Raw genomic sequence first — 18430 nt, 5'->3', positions numbered from 1 at the left:
ATTAATAAAAATTGATTCATTGTTTTGGGAGGGTTGTATGTATTTGTTTCTTAGTTTTTGTAACAGGGTCTTACAGTGCAGCTCATGTATTCATGACTTTGAATTCATAGTAGTCTTCCTTGTTCAGCCTCTTGGGCACTGAATTACAAGCAAGGGCTTACCCTGCCTGTCTCAATAATTTCTACTTCTACTCCTCTGCCTTTGCATGCTGTTTCCATGACATAAATTCTAAGAGCTGATTTAATCCAAATCCTCTGGTACCTCATTCCTATTTTAAAAATCTCATTTAACTGAGATGTAATGACTGCCACAGGCACCGACTTATTAAAAAAAAGTTTACTTTTTAAAAAATCATTGAGTTGTATGCAGGCTGCAACACAAACATTTTATGCTAAAGATTCAGTCCATAAATAATCGGGAAACAGTAAAAAAAAAACATAACCAAGATGTTATGATTAACTTCCCTTTTTCCAAGTTTCAGAAGATGCAATTCTCTTATTTTTATTCTGTTTATGTGATTATGATGAACTTGGGTAACTCTGACGACTTCCATCGCCCCCCTGAAACTCTTCTTGAAGACCTGCGTGTCCTTTTGTGTGTGTGTTCCACTGAGTTTCAGCACAGCAACCTACTACTTAAAAAAATGTCACACACCCCATCCAAGCACCCATTAACTGTTGATAGTTCTCCCATCCATAATGGAATAATAATGATCCAATTTATAATATTCTAAATAGGTATTTACAGAGAAGGTGTCAGAGCTCAGCAATCCAGCCTTATTTTAAAGCATGATCTCCCACTTATTTGTGTACTATCACAGAGTACAGGCGCGTTCACCGGACTTTAGTGGCAAGTTTAAAACGTGTGACAAAACTCAAGCTCGCAGTGCATGTCGGACCCGACCTCACCTCCACTAAATTCACAATGCCACACGTGCACTTCTATAAATAGAGTCCTACAGCACACTCGCTCGGTCCAGGAAGAAAGGCGCACTTATTCCCACCCATTTCAGAGACCGGAGTGCGCGAAGGCTCCGTGGGAATCCGAATGCGCATGCGTACTGCTCCGGCGCGTGCGTCGCAACCCGCGCATGCTCAGATGCTCCCACGGCCGGTCTACTGGGGGCCTGAAGAAGACTACCCCGCCCCGCCCCGCCCCGCTCCGCCCCGCCCCTGCCGTCTCGAAGCGCTCCTGCCTGCCGTGTGGTCCTCACTTCCCTTTCCCACAGGCTGGCGCCTGTCCCTTGCGTTTCTGAGACTCTGCTCGCGCACGTCGCGGGATTCAAGCCGCAATCCATGGCCAGGCCTACGGGGCTGAGGAGCTGGGCGACCTCCGGGCTCTTCGCTGCCGGTGAGGAGCGAGAGGAGCGAGCGGTGGGAGGTTGTGCTGGGGATGGGGCCGAGCTGGGTTGGGGCTGCGCCGCGGGGAACCTAGGACGTCAGCGGGCCCTGGCTTCCTCAGCGGAACTCTCTGCCTTCAGTGCCCAGAGGGTACAGCACTACCTACTGTGCAAACAGGAAGTTTCCTTGACTCCACTGATAAAGACTGAGGATGTTGAGCCCCAACTTGGCATAGGTTTTGAGTCTAAAAACGAGATGATGCCTAAGGACAGATTTTGGACAGATAGCCAAGACTGTGTTGTGAAGAGAGACCCAGTGTCTTTTAAGCTGTCAGCATCACCCGACTTAGCCACCAATTTCGATCCCCGTGTGAGCCAGGCATTGCCCTGTAATAAGTGCTATAACTGGAGCCCGGTTTTGTCATGTTCTACCTATTTTAGGGAATTGCAGTTGGGCTTTGTACCAAGGGGATAAACGCTACTAGAGAAAAAGAAAATTATTTTTATCTCTAGGCCAGAAAATTAGGTTAGCGAGAAGAAAAAATAAAGCGAGAGTGTAAATATGCAACTATGTATTATGTGTACTTACCTACATAGTGCTTGCCCTTTGCAATATGAGTGAATGCATTGTAAATCTTAATGAGTGAATGAACTACTTTTGCTTTTGTGTCACTTAATACCTTGTAATGGTGAGCTTTTTGGTAAATAATAACAAATAAATAAATAAAACTAACATTTTATAAGCAATTTAGACTTAAGGTAAAAACAAAGTGATAAATCATTTATCTTCTATATTTTGTCCTTTACAGTTATTTTACTTGACCTGGCTGTCTGTAAAGGATTTGTAGAAGATCTAAATGAATCGTGAGTATATATGTGTAAAATACTATTATATACTATTTAACATCATCTAACTCTGATGGCCGTGCAAACTTCTGCACAGGAATCTCATTTTTTTAATAATAGGTGCATCGGTGACTGATGTTAACATATTTTGTTTCAGTTGTTTTAAGTTCCATTTACATGCAAAATTGAGGAGTATACCAGCAAGTTTTGCTAAGTTATAAAGTGACAATCCAACCAGTATTTCTATATTGCTTCTTTTAATTTAATCATATAGAGTGAGAGCTGGAATTCATGGTTTAATCTGTAGTATAACAGGTTTATTCGCAAGATCTTGCTCACCCAGGAGGTGAGAAGTTTAACTTTATTGCAAAATTCAAGGTCAGTCTTTCTTCCTTGACTGCAGGGGATAATAATCTTTTCCCTGGCAGGCCACATGGGTGCCTTTCCTCACTCCAAATTTGATGTATAACCAGTCTCTGGAGGGACTTGTAGTCAAGGACTCAGGCCTCCCATGCCAACCAAGCTCATAAATATACCAGCACTCCCAGCCTATTTGTTGGGTCATTATTGGCATCTTCACCTATTTTAATATACTTTACTACTAAAATATTTTTGCTGAGGTCTTTAGCTTGGTCACTTTCCCACTTAGCGAGAGGCAGAAGTCTTTAAGACTTCTGTGCTTCTCATCAGTGAGATGGATACCTCTGTTTGTGCTATATCTGCCTGATGTTTGTATGGTACTGTTTCATAACAGGAACAAACGAAACCCATCCAAGGAGTTACTATTTTTTTTTAATCCCTCATATATTTTACTGTTAAGAGTAGATCAATCAGGACTTGTTACTTCCAGGTTTGTGTGTGTGTGTGTGTGTGTTTGTAGTTTGTGGTGTGTGTGCACATGTGTGAGCACAACCTTTGCATGCATGTATAAAGGACAATCACTGGAAGTCCTGCTTTACTGCTTTACGTCTTACTCCTTCGAGACAGGATCTTTCTCACTGAACCTGGTGCTAGCCAGTATCTAGCAAGCCCCAGAAACTCTTCCTGTTTCAACCCCAGGGTACTGAAATTACAGGCATGGTAAAGGCTTTTTTGTGTGTGCTAGAATCTAAACCCAGGTCCTCCTTACACAGCAAACCCTCTTACCAACTGAACAATTTTTGCAGACGGTTAATTTCAATTTTGTTCTTTGTCTCCATCAATTATCTTGGCACCTGACTGTATGATTGAATTGCTACTACATTTCATATAGTAGGAAAAACAGATACTCTAATGGATTGGCAAGACGTATGAACATCTCATGGGTCCTAGTCATAGCAATGGGCCTTTGTGGGTATGTTTGAAGATTGTTTATAGAAAATGGTTTTTGAGGAAAACTCTTTGATATCAAGAAAGTAGCTTTTTTTAACTCAATGGTGCCTTGTGGGGCATGTCACTATCAACCACCTTTTCACTCTCCTTTAATAATAAATAGGAACTCTGCCTGAGAAGAGTCTCACTTCTAGTAATCATTTTGCTGCTTATGTGAATGCTAACCTGAAAGACTCTTCCATTGGGAAATGTTGCTTGTGGGCTAAATGAGAAAAGTAAATTATATCTTGTAATAGTGCCAGCAGATGTTACCACGCAGATCCACAAAATTCAGACATGATCCCAGACTGAGCATGGAATTTATTGTGAAAAAGCACCAAAATCATATGAAAGAAAAAAGTCTCATTTCTCATATTCCAGGGAAAGCTAAAGATACCCCAGAGAGATTGCTGAAGTCCAAATTCATAACATTCCCACTAGATAGAATATGCTGCACCCTTTGTGTTGTCTGTAATATTCCTTGGGACCTGACTTCTAGTGATATCACTGAGTTTGCTTAGTCATCCCCATGCTTTGTGCTGACCTGACCCACTCTGTCTAGGTCATGGGTGCCATATTTGCTTCCTGTTGAGGTTGTCTAGGAACGATGCATCTCATGGTGTCTGGTCCTGGAGTTTTGAATTAGCCTATACTCAGTTGACTTATTTGGGAGTATACAATTAAGTCCTATGCTGTGTCACACTAACATACAGGACTAGGTGAGTGTTAAGATGCACAGTTAAAGGACAATCCTAACTTAACTGATGGCATTTTACAAGTTCATTATAGCCTGAAATATGAATCTCAGACCTTTGATCCCATTACAGCAATTCTCGATTTCCTGCATTTCACGAATATTTTATGAGAACAACATTCTTTACCAGGAAATGATGGAACTCCTAAAATCCACACTCTTAATACAAACCAGAGACCTATCTTGTTAACAGAGTTTCCTATGAATATCCTTAGGCCACTGCATTAAATTTCTTGCATGAATTTAATATGGAATACAGAAAAGAAGAGGTTAGGAAACACATCGTCATCCTTCATTACTCATGGAGATTAGTTCCAGGATTTTCTGTAGATAGCAAAGTCTGGATGCTTAAGTACATTATATATATATAATAGCTTATTTGCATATGTCTGTACACATCTGTGTATTTTAGTTCATCCCTAGGGATTTTTTGGTAACACCTAACAAAGCATAATATAAATACTTTTGCTGTATTGTTAATGTAATAAAGACAAGAAAAGTGAGAAGCAGTACTTGTTCAGAATAGAGAAGCCCATTCCTCAAGTGGAATATCAAAGGAAACAGACTACATTTGTGTTTTTTACCCAGATTCTTCTTTCTTTTGTTGGAGTTTTTCAGTTCTTTAGACAGTTTTCAATTTTAATTCTTAAAGTGCTTGCTGGGTAGGAAAAGATTTAGTAGTTACTGAGTAAAATTTTTATATGAAACTTAGAAAATTTGTTCTGTGTTCTTTTATTGATCAGTTCAATATTCTTAAGTTGCACATTTGTAAATTATACTAGTTATTGTAATAAATACTATTGGTAGGGATATTGTTTGTGAACATAAATATAAAATCAGATTTATTTTTTCTTTTGTTTTTAGATTTAAAGATAATCGAAAAGATGACATTTGGCTTGTTGATGTAAGTATGTAAATTTAAGTATCATTTTTGATCTCTTCTATGCAGAGAGGCCAGTTTGTTTTCTCAGATATTGCTACTTTCATTTCCCTTGTATGTATGTGTGTGTGGTGTTTGTGCATATATGCGTGAGTATTTCTAAATGTGTGCATTCACTTATGCATGCAAATGTTTATGGTGTATATCTATGCCTGTGAAGGCTTGAAGTTGACACTGTGTCTTCTTCAGTTGCTGAACACCTTGTATAATGTGAAGCAGGCTCTCTCACTGATCCCAGATGGAAATCAAAATTTTCTCTGTTTTGGTTAAGTGTCTTGCTCTGGGGATTCCCCATCTCTTTCTCTTATGGACCTCTATGGACCATGATATGTTCTTAGTTGCATGTACCCACCTGGGTTGTACTTGTGTTTTGGTGCTCCAAATTCTGGTCCTTAGAAATGCATGGCAAAAGCTGGGCGGTGGTGGCACATGCTTTTAATCCCAGCACTCAGGAGGCAGAGGCAGCTAGATCTATATGAGTTCAAGGCCATCCAGGTCTACAAGAGCTAGTTCCAGGACAGGCTCCAAAACTACAGACAAACCCTGTCTCGAAAAAAAAAAAGAAGAGGAGTAGGAGGAGAAGAAGACGATGACGACAATGACGTGCATGGCAGCTCTCTACCCTCTCAGCTATATTCCTACCCCTACTTTCAAGATTCTGGCAAAGAAATTTATTTTTGATCAAATTCTGGGAGTAAGGTCACATTTTTTGAGGAAGTTGGGGCCATTTCTTACAATGAAATTGTAGATTATATCTTAAGGAGATTACTTTATGATTTCAGTATAGACTTTACCCTTGTTTCTTCATTTTTTAAGAGATTGAATTATAATAATATGCAGTGATGCCAAACATGTTTCATCATTTAACATGTATCAGTGGGAAAAAAAGTATAGCCCACAAAGTGGAACAAGAGAGCAGAGTTAATGATTGTTGGGAGTGGAAAATAGAGCCCGAGAATCTGCTGCTTAAGTCTTCCTCCTTTTATTTATGTTTAAACATTTCCATGGAATCACCTTGAAAAATAAGTCTCATTTAATGAAAATACATAAATATTGTGTTAATACCATATAAATAGAATACCTAATTAAATTCTGTTTGATTCTGAAATGTGAAGGGCAGTGGTTGTAATCAAACTGACTTGTCCCTGTGTCAAATCTCTCAATGATCATGCAAAATCCTGCCAGTGAAAACAGTAGAACTCAGCAAATGTTACTTTTTTGTACTAGAAACAGATGTTTTCCATGAACACAGGTTGAATGTGGTATGGTGCATGCATGTTTATTTAGTAGTTTTTTCTTATGTAGAAATAAACACATTTGCACATAATTAAAGATTTTGAATCAATCATGATTCTATTCTAAATAGGTATCAATAGTCAATTAAAATGAAATTAAAATATTAGTTTTGAGGTATGCCCTAAGAGGTAAGTGATCTAGATTCATGCGTTTTTTTTTATTTTGTTATATTGCAACTTAAAAACTATCTTGTCTGAAACAGATTAGTAATTAGATTGCTTAAATAAATTCTTTGAATATTAAGGTTGAGTTTCATAGTGGTACAAGGTTTTAGTGAATTTTTTTTTCTTTTTGTGTAGTTTTATGCACCCTGGTGTGGCCATTGTAAAAAACTGGAACCAATTTGGAATGAAGTTGGACTTGAAATGAAAAGCATTGGTTCTCCAGTTAAAGTTGGAAAAATGGATGCTACTTCCTACTCTAGTAAGCTCATAGTTAATTATTCTGTTATTCTATTAATGGAAATATTTTAATTATAGCATTCAGGGTAAGTAGAGGAGATGCTTTATCATGGAAAGTTATCTTAATAAGTTAAGACTATATACTTAGAGTTAAACAAAATTACCATTAAAATTTTAATACACTGTATGTGCTAATCTTAAGCATAGCATAAATATGCAAGTCATTGTTTGCTCCTAGTTGAGTCTACATTGATAATCTTATAGGAGGCAACTACAGAAAAGTTGAATTTGTAAGTGTAAGCTGAGGAAGCATAATATGGAAAAAAACTAGGTACTTACAAGATGAGTTGAGTTAGAAAAAATATAAATGAAGATTAGAAAGGTACTGAAGGTTGAAAATGAAATTAGTGAGTTGGTACAGAGAACTGAATGATGCTGAGATGAGTCCATGGCACCTCATAGTCCAAATTTGCTCTGCTGCTTAGTTTTGTAAATAGAATTCTTGAACTATTGCTACAGTCATTTGTGTATTGTTATCTAGACTATTTTCATGCTCCATTATCAAAACTAAATTGTGACAGAACTACATATCCCCATAACCTAAAATGTTTGCTATCTACCATTTCAGAAAATCTTTACTAGCAAGTGTCTTAAGGAAAATAATAAAAGAAGAAGTTAAGTTTATGGAAGTATAAGATGTCATATCAATTTGGAAAGAGTATAACTCTAGAGAAAATAATAATGCTTTTGTTTGCGGTAGTGGGAATTCTTCTAAAGGCCCTAAACTTTGGCTTTATTGGTAAACATTTAGTTGTGTTATTTCTTTTACTGGCTGTTTTGAAGTTTGAATGATGTGGCATATGTTAAATCCTTCATATTCAATAAGATTGGTTTCCTTGTCTTTTACTTCTGAAAGTAGAAGTATGTTATGTGGCAGTATAGCACAATATAGTTTTAAAGACTTACAGTCTTACAAAAATGGGACAAGATCTTTCCCTATCTAAAGACTGGCTTAGAACTTCCTATGAAATCCTTAGACTCATATCAGTATCCCTCCTCAGTCACCCAAGTACTAGGATTACAAGTATGAATCAACACATCCTGCTACTTACTGTGCTTTTTTTCTTTTTTTGGGAAGCTAAGTATATGTTCTAGGTTGTACTTTACATCAAGACAGACCCATGTTTTTTAATTTCAACTCTTATTCCCTACTTTGTGGCTTTGGATAGGCTACTTAACCAAGTTTTAGTTATTGAATCTGTAAGGGACTAATAATCTTAAAGGTGGAGACAATTGTATAATGCTTCATACTTAAACCCCCTTGGTGCAATGGCTAGTACATACAGAAGGTACCATATTGTTAAGAGTTTCCCAGGTGAGAAAGTGTTATACATTTTATCATTTGTCAATTGGGAGAGATTACAATAGAGGGAAAGCAAATGACTTGATAAAAATGTTTTGGGCTGAAACTTATAAGATCAAAGAGAATAACAATACATACATGAAAATTATCAATGTGAGCTTTCATATTTATTCTGTGTAGGATGCTTGGAGCTCAGAATTGAATGAAAACAGCAGAACTGTGAAAATATGGTAGTAAATGCTGGTAGTATTTATGGTAGTAAAATATGGTAGAAAAATGCTGGTAGTCATTTGCAAGGCTGAAGTTACAGATGGGATAGATTGCCATTGTAATCCTTACTATACTTGGTTAAAAATGAGGCCGCTTGTTGGTTCCTGGTTGCTCAGTCCTGAAATAATCACACAGAAACTATATTATTTAAATCACTGCTTGGTCCATTAGCTCTAGCTTCTTATTGGCTAACTCTTACATCTTAATTTAACCCATTTCTAGTAATCTATGTATTGCCATGTGGCTGTGGCTTACCAGGTAAAGTTCCCAGTGCTTATCTCCAGGGGCTACATGGCTTCTCCCTGACTCTGCCTCCTTTATCCCAGCATTCAGTTTAGTTTTCCCAGCCTACCTAAATTCAGCCCTATCAGGCCGAGCCAGTTTCTTTATTCATTAACTAATAAAAGAAACACATAAACAGAAAGACCTCCCACACCAGTACTTGCTGAGCTGTATATCTCCACCGCTGTATGGGAAAGCATATTGTTTAGTTTCTTGTTTATGTTCACGATGTCAGCTAGCCTACGTTTGCAATCTTTGAGATTACTGATGTTAATGAATCAGTGATCTAGAATGTAGTTGAGTTGTTAGAGCTGGAGTTCCTAAATGAGATAAGAGGACTGACAGACCATTGTTGAGGACAGGGAGAATGTTTGGGCTAGTATATTTGAATCAGTTTTTAACTGTATAAGAAGAAAGAGTTTTAGAGATGGCTCTGGTTGAGAATGCTTGCTACAGTTGCAGAGGACCTGGATTTTGTTCCCAGCACTCGTATGTGACTTACAACCATCCTGAACTCCAGCTTCAGAGACTCTGACAGCATCCTTCTATCCCTGAAAGCATTGTACATGTCTTGTACTTGAAAGCCTCTATGTTGTGATATATTGTGCACATTCATACGTGAAGGCAAAACACTTCAAAAATAAAATAAAACAAATAAATCTAAAAGGAAAATAATGTTAAAGAAGTTTTTACATTCAGTGATTACCAACTGTGACTAGTTACATCTTGATTATATCCGCAGCCATGCGTTTTATTTATCATACATACTTATTTATGGATATACTCATTCACTGAATAAGATATCATTTTCTATCTATTTATGAACTCACATTTCATTCCTTAGAGACTATTGAAAAACTCACAAGTTTCACTTGGCCAGGAAATACTTATAGCCTATTAGAGAGAAAAGGAGAAATAAATTATTAAGTGCAAAAAAGTCTGGAAAAATGGCAGATTCATTGATCACTTGAATCATTCAGTGGAAAATAGAATAGCTATATTAAGAAGTTACTGGGAAAACACATACATATAATTTATATAATGCATTTAAACTGGAAATATCGTAAAGATAAACTGTGGTGCCTCCGTGATATTTACATTAACTCAATGCTTGCAGTATCTGATCCCTTGATATTTAAATTTTGTATTCATTAAGTGCCTCTATTAAAGGAGTTCTGAGATTAGAAAAAATAACCAAAATAAGGGCTAGAAATATTCCTCAATGGTAAGGCACTTACTTGGGATGTATAAAGCCAAAAAGTTTGGTTATAGTTCAGGTTAAAAAAATGTTTAAGTTGAGGAACTATAAAGTAGAATATTTTGATAGTTTGGGTTTGATTTCCGAGAGGACCATTCCAAACATTCAAGTATAGAAAAATTGTCTAAGATTGTTTTGGCAGTAGCTTACTCTCAGCTGTGTAATTGTGGCAGAAACAAATGTCATCAGGCTCAATAAAACAAATCCCAATGGATAGGACTTTTGAACAGGAATTTTTGAAATAGTGTGGCTTATTTTTCTGTGTTGAAATTGCACCAAATATTTTTGATGCCATTTTAATTAATAATTAGTCAACCAAATTTTATAAAATCTGCACAGAGATCCGTTCTTCCAGGGATGAATACTAAGAATATTTTTCATTTGGAAGTTAAATCATATAGTTTCCCCTATCATAGTGAGTTTATTTCTATTCTGGAGCCCCTAAAACTCTGCTTACTCTCTGCTTACTATATAGCCTTGTTATACGGTCAGGGTCCTCTGCATCACTTGCATGAATAAGCTTTCATTGGTATTTGACCAGCACCATTCCAATTTCTTGTTCTTGTTAAAGGATTAGTTTTGAAAATTTCCTTTCTAGATCACAAATTCTTTTTAATCTGTGACTGTAATTGATGGATTTTCAAACTTGTATTATTGATATTTTAGACCAGCTATTTCTGGTTTTTTTTTTTTTGGTTTGGTTTTGTTGTTGTTGTTTGTGCTATGCAAGTTGTTTTCCATGTATTTTTTGGAATTTTTAGCAACACCATATCTCTGACTTCTCTAGATTAAAGAAAGGTTCCTACACATCCCAGTTCTTCCTCCTATGCCCATATGTAAATTAAAAGTTTCTTTACTTTCCTAAGAGTCATTATTTGTGCCCTTTTCATGTTGGTCATATGGTGACAAGAAATATGAAAAAAAATAGTATTTTTTTTAGCTAACTCTACCTCCCTTTGCAGTTCATAGATATTAATAGAAGGTAAATAAACAAAGTGAAAAAAATAATCTCACATGTCAAAATCAGGGGCCAAGTTAGGCCCAGAATGTTCTATGAAGGGATTAATAACAAGTTTGTATGTGAATCATTTTTCTTTAATGTTAGAAGAAAAGCAAGTCTATCAGACTGAGTTTCTATTTCACTCTTGCCTCCTAATTGATATTTTCACTCAAACAGTATTCCAAGTGTTCCAAAGTTATTTTTTATCTGAGATTGGACAAGTTTTTCCTCACACAAAATTATTCTGAGCTGCATTTAAAGGATTTTAAAGCCAGTTACAAATTTCCACCTCAATATATATTAGCATGTATACTGTGATGTGCAATTAGATATCACTTAGTAATGAGTTCAAGATCAGGGGTCAGGAACTAGATCTTCAGTTGTGGAGTTCTATGTGCTAGACTGTGTGCTGGAAATTTTCCTATGTTTGTCTTCATTTAAAAATCCTTCTGCACACTTCATCTCATGAGTCTTTAGAATTTTAATTTGTGTGTGTGTGTGTGTGTGTCTGTGTGTGTTTGGGAAGTATAGATCATGAAACTAGGAGAGGGACCATGAGAGGGAAAGAAGAGAAGAGGGAGAAGGGCAATGTGTAATCATTGTTTTTTTCTGATTAATTATGCATGCACACGTCATCCACACACACAGAGAAACATTCATACACAGCATAGACAGAGACAGACACATTCACACACACACAGACTTACCTGGGATTCGAACCGCAAACCTCGGGCACTGCAGGCGGCACTCCAAACCTCTGAGCCAGCTCTCCGACGTAATCACTGTTTTGATAGTCACTTTTTATCTTTTCAAAGTATTTTCTGAAGTTCATATGTGAGATTATTAACTAATTATAATAAATTTTTATGTTTTTTTTCTAAGATTTTAATACTTAAAAGCATTCACTTAGGTTTATGTGAATGCACCTTTTTTTTTTTTTGTTTTTTGTTTTTTCGAGACAGGGTTTCTCTGTGGCTTTGGAGCCTGTCCTGGAACTAGCTCTGTAGACCAGGCTGGTCTCGAACTCACAGAGATCTGCCTGCCTCTGCCTCCCGAGTGCCACCATCGCCCGGCTCACTTTTTTTTTTTAAAGTAAAATGCTCATGTTACCTAGTTTTCTCTGTTTAAAAAGAACTTAAAAATATTTATTCTTTTCCTTATCAAGGCATTGCTTCAGAATTTGGAGTTCGAGGTTATCCAACAATTAAGCTGTAAGTTGAGTGTTGTATATTTATATGTATATTTTAAATAGTTTATTCTTTTTATTATTTATTTATTCTAGTACTTTCTTTGGAGGTTGTAGGTTTGTGTTTTTAAACCAAGTGTGTGACCGAAGGTGAGAGGCTCTATAAGTGTGTGAGGTGTACAGCTAAGTGAGTAGCTGTATTCTGAGTGCTTGCTTTATATTATGCATTTACAGAACGAGGTATACATCCATAAATTATTAAAGGTCTCCTGAAGGACCACATTATAGATTCTGCTTTGCATCCGCTAATCACATGAAACAGATTTCATTCTTGTATATTTAAAGAGACTTACTTCATCAGAGAAAAAAGAAATCAAGAAAAGAAAAATTGATAGATGTTAATTTTAATAGATGAGTATTTATCAAGTCTCGTAGGGAATTTAAGCTGGAAAAATGATATGGTGATTCTAAAAGGAATTGTTTTATAATGATTTTGCTACATTTTGCTATTTTCATTGACCTTATTTTGGCATTAGGAGTAGCTAAGCTTTCTTTTCAAAGTTATATTTATAAGTAAGCTAGCTTCCCCCAATACTTTAAAACCTCAGATTTTACAATTTTAAATAAGTATATTATTCCTGGTTTTTTTATTGATATTTTTCCTTTGTTTTTGAAAATGTTACAGTGTGTGTTAATGATCCTTTCTCTTTGTTATTAGGAGTTCTTATTGTTTTTTTTTTTAACTGTACAGTTGATTAGATAAAAATATATTTATTAACAGATTTCTTGGAAGATAATCTATGTTTTAGGAAAGCCATTTTTATGTCTGATTTATGATGAATATTGGAGAATTTATCAAGTAATTTGTATTATATTGGTGAAAATGAGCTTTGCTACCGCTCTAGTTCCTAGTCCTTTTTTTTACCGCTTGATCAAGAGTCTAATTAAAACTACTCTGACTTAAGCCCTTTACTGTAAATGTGCAAATTACTCACTTATTTTAGACAGTGCATACTAAAACTCAATACCACAGAGTAAAATGTATTCCTCTTGTGTGAGTGAAGTATATTCTTATGCATTTTAAGGTGCTGTTTATCAGAAGACAGTTGCATACTGTTTTACACAAGTGTGCTTCTTGTAAAGTTTCCCCTTATTTGGCATTTTGTGCATTTTAAGTTTATATTTCAGTAAATTATGATTGAGATTAAAAATGAAGAAAGTTAATTTCCAATTTTTATTTTTAAGATTGAAGGGGGACTTGGCATATAATTACAGAGGACCACGGACTAAAGATGATATAATTGAGTTTGCTCACAGAGTGTCTGGGTAAGTTGAAAAACCTTTAATATTTGAAAGAAAATATATTTTAGTAGACCACATTGGAATACATATTTTAGATATGAAATGTGTTGTATACATGTATGAAACAACCTAAGGTTTTATAGCATATGCAGTGAAATTCTGTAAAGATATATCATATTTTGTAATATATGTTAATTTTGTGTTTAAGGCCAATTTATGTTTAAAAGAATTGTTTTTTTCCTCCAGTGAATTTTAATACATTTTCAAATTTTTTATTATAACAGTCTTTTTTATTTATAAAAGACATCCTAAGCTAACCCTGACACCACCCACCCTCAAGGGATGCTTGAAGTTGTGCCTAGTACCAGACCGTATGAACGTGCTCTATTTCTCTCAAAACATCTTTTTTGTCTGTTTGTTTGTTTGTTTTTTCAAGATAGGGTTTCTCTGTGGTTTTGGAGCCTGTCCTGGACTAGCTCTTGTAGACCAGGCTGGTCTCGAACTCACAGAGATCCGCCTGCCTCTGCCTCCGAAGTGCTGGGATTAAAGGCGCCACCACCACCCCGGCATCTCTCAAAATATCTTATAAAGAAGCACTTGAATTCCTTTCTTTAGTATCTGTATTTCCAGTATCATTAACTTCTGTACTTTGGGTCCTTCGTTAAACAAAGTAAGAATTACTTACACTTAACTCGTGCAGTTCCTTCATAAGTCTGTCTGGTGATTCAAAAGGCTGTAGAATTGCTAATGGGCAGGTCTTGTGTACACCATGCATACATTGATCAAAGAGATGATTCACTGGCTTTCTATCTATGTCCCTTTGAGGGAAAATAGTATAGAGTAGGCTTTCATAATACTCAGAGCAGTGCACAATTTAATTTATGGACTGTTTCCTGTGAAAGCTCATATTTAGTACTATCAGACCGTAGTTGCTAAGGGTAATTGGAAACATGGGAAATGAAATGGGGAGAATTACTCTAACAATTTTTTGAATCTTAACTTTTAAATATATTTTTCTTATGTAGTAATGCCTTATATCAACTTTTATTTCTTTTTAATCTAATTTCAGAATCTTAAGAGATGCCTAGAATGTTCTTATTCTGATAGTCTTGGGATTCTGTCCCTAGTTTGTGGTTCTGAAAATATTTTTTAGATTCACCTAAATTAATTTTTTTTACCATCACATTTTTTATGCCATCTGCAAAGTGATCTGACAGTATGTGTTTATCAGGTGATATAGTTAGAACTCAGTGAGCCATTTGCATTGAATGACAAATATTTGACCTATTGCTGGTCAGGAAGTAGATCCTTTCACAAGCAAGTCTTACTAATTTAAATGTGATTCTTTAAAAAAAAACAGTCTATATCTTGCTAAGGTATAGAGAATATCAGTGTTTATAATTATATTTATGTTTTTCTCTTTTGAAGAACATTTGTCAAGATTAATGTATATTGCCTTTAAAGTTCTAGGCACTTTCATATTAGCTTGACAAGATAAATCATAAATAGCTTTAAGTTAAAACATGATAGTTTGTTGTATAAAATGATGCCTCAAAATATCAGTATAAATGCACAGAACTAAGAATAATTTATGTTAAAGTTTGTGATGCTTATATGTGTAATTTCCATTGTATTTTCTCGTTGTGATTGCATATTTCTCTTCATTTACTTTGTGAATAAATTTTGAAATGGTTTTGTTGGAGATGAGTACTAGTGAGATGCACTTGAAACCCCCATGACTTCAGATAGCTTTATGTTTTGCAGTTATGTTAATTTTTCTTTAACTCTAAAAAGGAATTCTCCTGATGTGAGGGTGCCTCTGGAGTAGGGGAGATTTCGTGACTCAGTTCTAATGTTGCATCACTTACTGGTTAATTATGAAGGATTGAAGCAGAAGCTAGGGAGAGTTATGCAATGACCTTAAGAGCTGTGTGTTTGGAAAGTGTTTGCCTTTGCAAATAGGTTCTGTTCATTTTGTAAGTTTGGAGTACTGAAAGTAATGATAATCTATGCCATATTTAAAAGAAAAAAGCATTTACTCATTTCTTAACTGTATTTTATAAGTGATATATATGTTTTATAATACTCTTTAGTATTGATGTATTCCTTTTTCTAAATGACTATGATAAATTCCATAGAAATATTTTCTCTTTGTATTAGTGTATAACTATTGCTACATTTTATTTTTCTGAAAATAACTAATAATAATATAAATTGAAAGCTTGGGTCTTTGGCCTCCATAGGGTACTTAAGAAGTATATAACATTTATATTGAATCATATTATATAAATTTTAATTCTTTTTATTTTGTTTTGTTTTTTGAGACAAGGTTTCTCTGTGTAACTTTGGAGCCTGTCCTGAAACTAACTCTCTATCTCTCTCTCTCTCTCTCTCTCTCTCTCTCTCTCTCTCTCTCTCTCTCTCTCTCTGGAGATCAGATTGGCCTTGAACTCACATAGATCCACCTACCTCTGCCTCCCAAATTCTGGGATTAAAGGCTTGCACTACCACCACCTGGCTAATTTTAGCTCTTATTGACTCCTGGGATACTGTTTCATAATTTGTTTCTTTAAAATATGCTTTTGAAAAGAAAAATTTTTTCAGGTGAATTGTCTTGCTTTTAGTCAAGGTCTGTAAATGAATACTCATTATATCTTACTAATCAGAAATATTATTGATGTTTTTCTAAAGAGATATATTTGAAACTGCCAGATTTGATTCTGGGTACTACATAAAGCATTACTCTGTATTACACAGCACCATAGACTGTGTAATGGGGATATACTTGAGTGCAGATAAAACATTGCTAGCACTATAAACATTATCAGCTATCACATAATTGGAATGAATTGTGCACTGTCTTTAGTTCATACCCATTTGTTTTCTTTTAAAATAGAGCTCTGATTCGGCCACTTCCAAGTCAACAAATGTTCGACCATGTACAGAAGAGGCATCGGGTATTTTTTGTTTATATTGGTGGAGAATCACCCTTGAAAGTATGAAGTTATCTTTTTTCCACATAAGCATACATATTGTAATTCTTTTTACTGTACAGTTATGATTTTATGAAAACTTGAAAGCAAAATATTTTAGCCTATCTAAATATTTTTTACAATGAAAATACTTTCTTTAATCTCCCTTACTAAATTTGCCATTATGAAATTGAGGTAAGTGAAAAATTTGAATAAAGTTTTCCCTGCCATAGTAATTTTTATGTAACTAACTTTATTATTTAATTTTAACATTTTTAAACACTTTAAGTGAAAGACTGGAAACTGCAGTGAAATGGTAACTTTGTAAAACAAAACACTGTGCCTGTTTCCTTAATATATCTGTGTTTCTGCATACCTTGCCTACTATGATCACCATCATCATTATCCATCATTGTTAATCTGTTAATAACCTGAATCGACTTTGTGTTATAATTTATCAGTTCTCTTTGATGGAAAGGGTAGGATCACTTAATTGCTGTGATTGTTTGTGGTCACAACAGTGTATTTTGTTTGGCTATATTTTGTCCTTTCACTGAAAGGTGACATGGTAAAAACTTCTTATACTGCTTATAAATAGCTTTGATTGTTAAATGAGAACCAAATTTTAATCTTTGATATTCAAGATATCTTTTTTCTGTTTGTATTTTCATAGGAGAAATACATAGATGCTGCATCAGAATTAATTGTATATACATACTTCTTTTCTGCCTCAGAAGATGTGGTTCCTGAGGTAATATAATATCTGGTTTAATGACAAAAAATTACTCATAAGAATTAATATTTGATTTTATGTATCTGAGAAATTTTTACTATTGGTTTCAGAGTATTTATAATTCATGAGCCAGTACATCCACAATCATGGCATATAGATACTGTCGTGTTTAGTAACTTTTTTCTCTATGAAATAACTGGTGAGCAGTGATATATATCAAACTCCAAAGATGCTTGTAAGTATGCTACAAATATAGTCTTTTCTTGGCCTTTCAAATACTATAGTAAATAAATATTACAGAAGCAAATTTTCATTGATACAACCAAAGTAAATAGGTAGTTTGAGAGTTGGAAAAGGTAAGGATGGACAACTTTTCTGCATTTCTTTGTCCAAAAACTAAAGGCAGGAAGAAAAGAAGAGAGGGAGGTCTCTGAGTAGAAAATATTTGAACTGAAAACTGCCTGATGTGAAAGAGCCTCATACAGGTCTATGAACAGAATATATCAGAAACAAGTAAGATAGATGCCCAAGACAAGAACATGCCTTGCCTATCTGAGGAACAGTGCAGTAGCCAGTACTGTGAGAAGGGAATAGAAGCAAGCAGAAAACAGATCCTGTCTTGGGCATCATAGTGTGTATAATGAAGTTGAACTTCATTTGAAAATACCAAGATCACGGTGACACCCAACCATAAAATTATTTTCATTGCTACTTCATAACTAATTTTACTACTGTTATGAATTGTATATATCAGAAATGCAGAATATCTATGCTACCCCTGTCAAAGGGTAGTTCGACCACAAAGGGGTTTCAACCTATAGGCTGAAAACCACTGGTCTAGTACATATCTCGACTCTTATAATGGGAATTCTGGAATGATTTGAGTTTGTTGAAGAACCTCTATTTTTTTTTCAATCTAAATCCATTCCAGTTTTCCTAGTTTGTTTTAAGACATGATATTTTTTCAGAGCAGATCATGTTCATATCCTTAATTTGAGATTTCTCCTTTGTAGCTCTAAGTATTGATGTTTATATTTTACAGTGAGACCCTCCCATTTTGGTATAGCAAACACAACTAGTGTAGTGTATAACCACTACATCTTTGAAGATGTAGAATTAGCTGGGCAGGATATTGTAA

General features: G+C 35.2%; 1 protein-coding gene across 3 annotated transcripts in view; it reads left to right on the top strand.

The window, feature by feature from the left end:
• The first annotated feature begins 1152 nt into the window (after positions 1–1152).
• Tmx3 (thioredoxin related transmembrane protein 3) overlaps positions 1153–18430 on the top strand; it is a 33967-nt gene continuing 16689 nt past the window's right edge. The window contains exons 1-8 of one of the 3 annotated variants that reach the window (XM_050120302.1): positions 1153–1350; positions 2149–2203; positions 5154–5193; positions 6825–6948; positions 12265–12310; positions 13531–13611; positions 16484–16583; positions 17233–17310. In XM_050120302.1, the coding sequence (XP_049976259.1) occupies positions 1296–1350; positions 2149–2203; positions 5154–5193; positions 6825–6948; positions 12265–12310; positions 13531–13611; positions 16484–16583; positions 17233–17310 (579 nt within the window). In that variant the 5' untranslated portion in view covers positions 1153–1295. Of the gene's footprint in view, positions 1351–2148; positions 2204–5153; positions 5194–6824; positions 6949–12264; positions 12311–13530; positions 13612–16483; positions 16584–17232; positions 17311–18430 lie in introns of those variants that run through there. The other 2 variants (XM_050120303.1, XM_050120304.1) reach the window with 2 other exon arrangements.

Source organism: Alexandromys fortis, unplaced genomic scaffold (assembly GCF_014885135.2).
Source record: "Alexandromys fortis isolate MF-2015 unplaced genomic scaffold, M_Fortis_MF-2015_v1.1 scaffold_179, whole genome shotgun sequence".
NCBI classification, from domain to species: Eukaryota; Metazoa; Chordata; class Mammalia; order Rodentia; family Cricetidae; genus Alexandromys; species Alexandromys fortis.
Note: the sequence above shows the minus strand (reverse complement) of the source record. Positions and strands in the feature narration are given on the sequence as shown.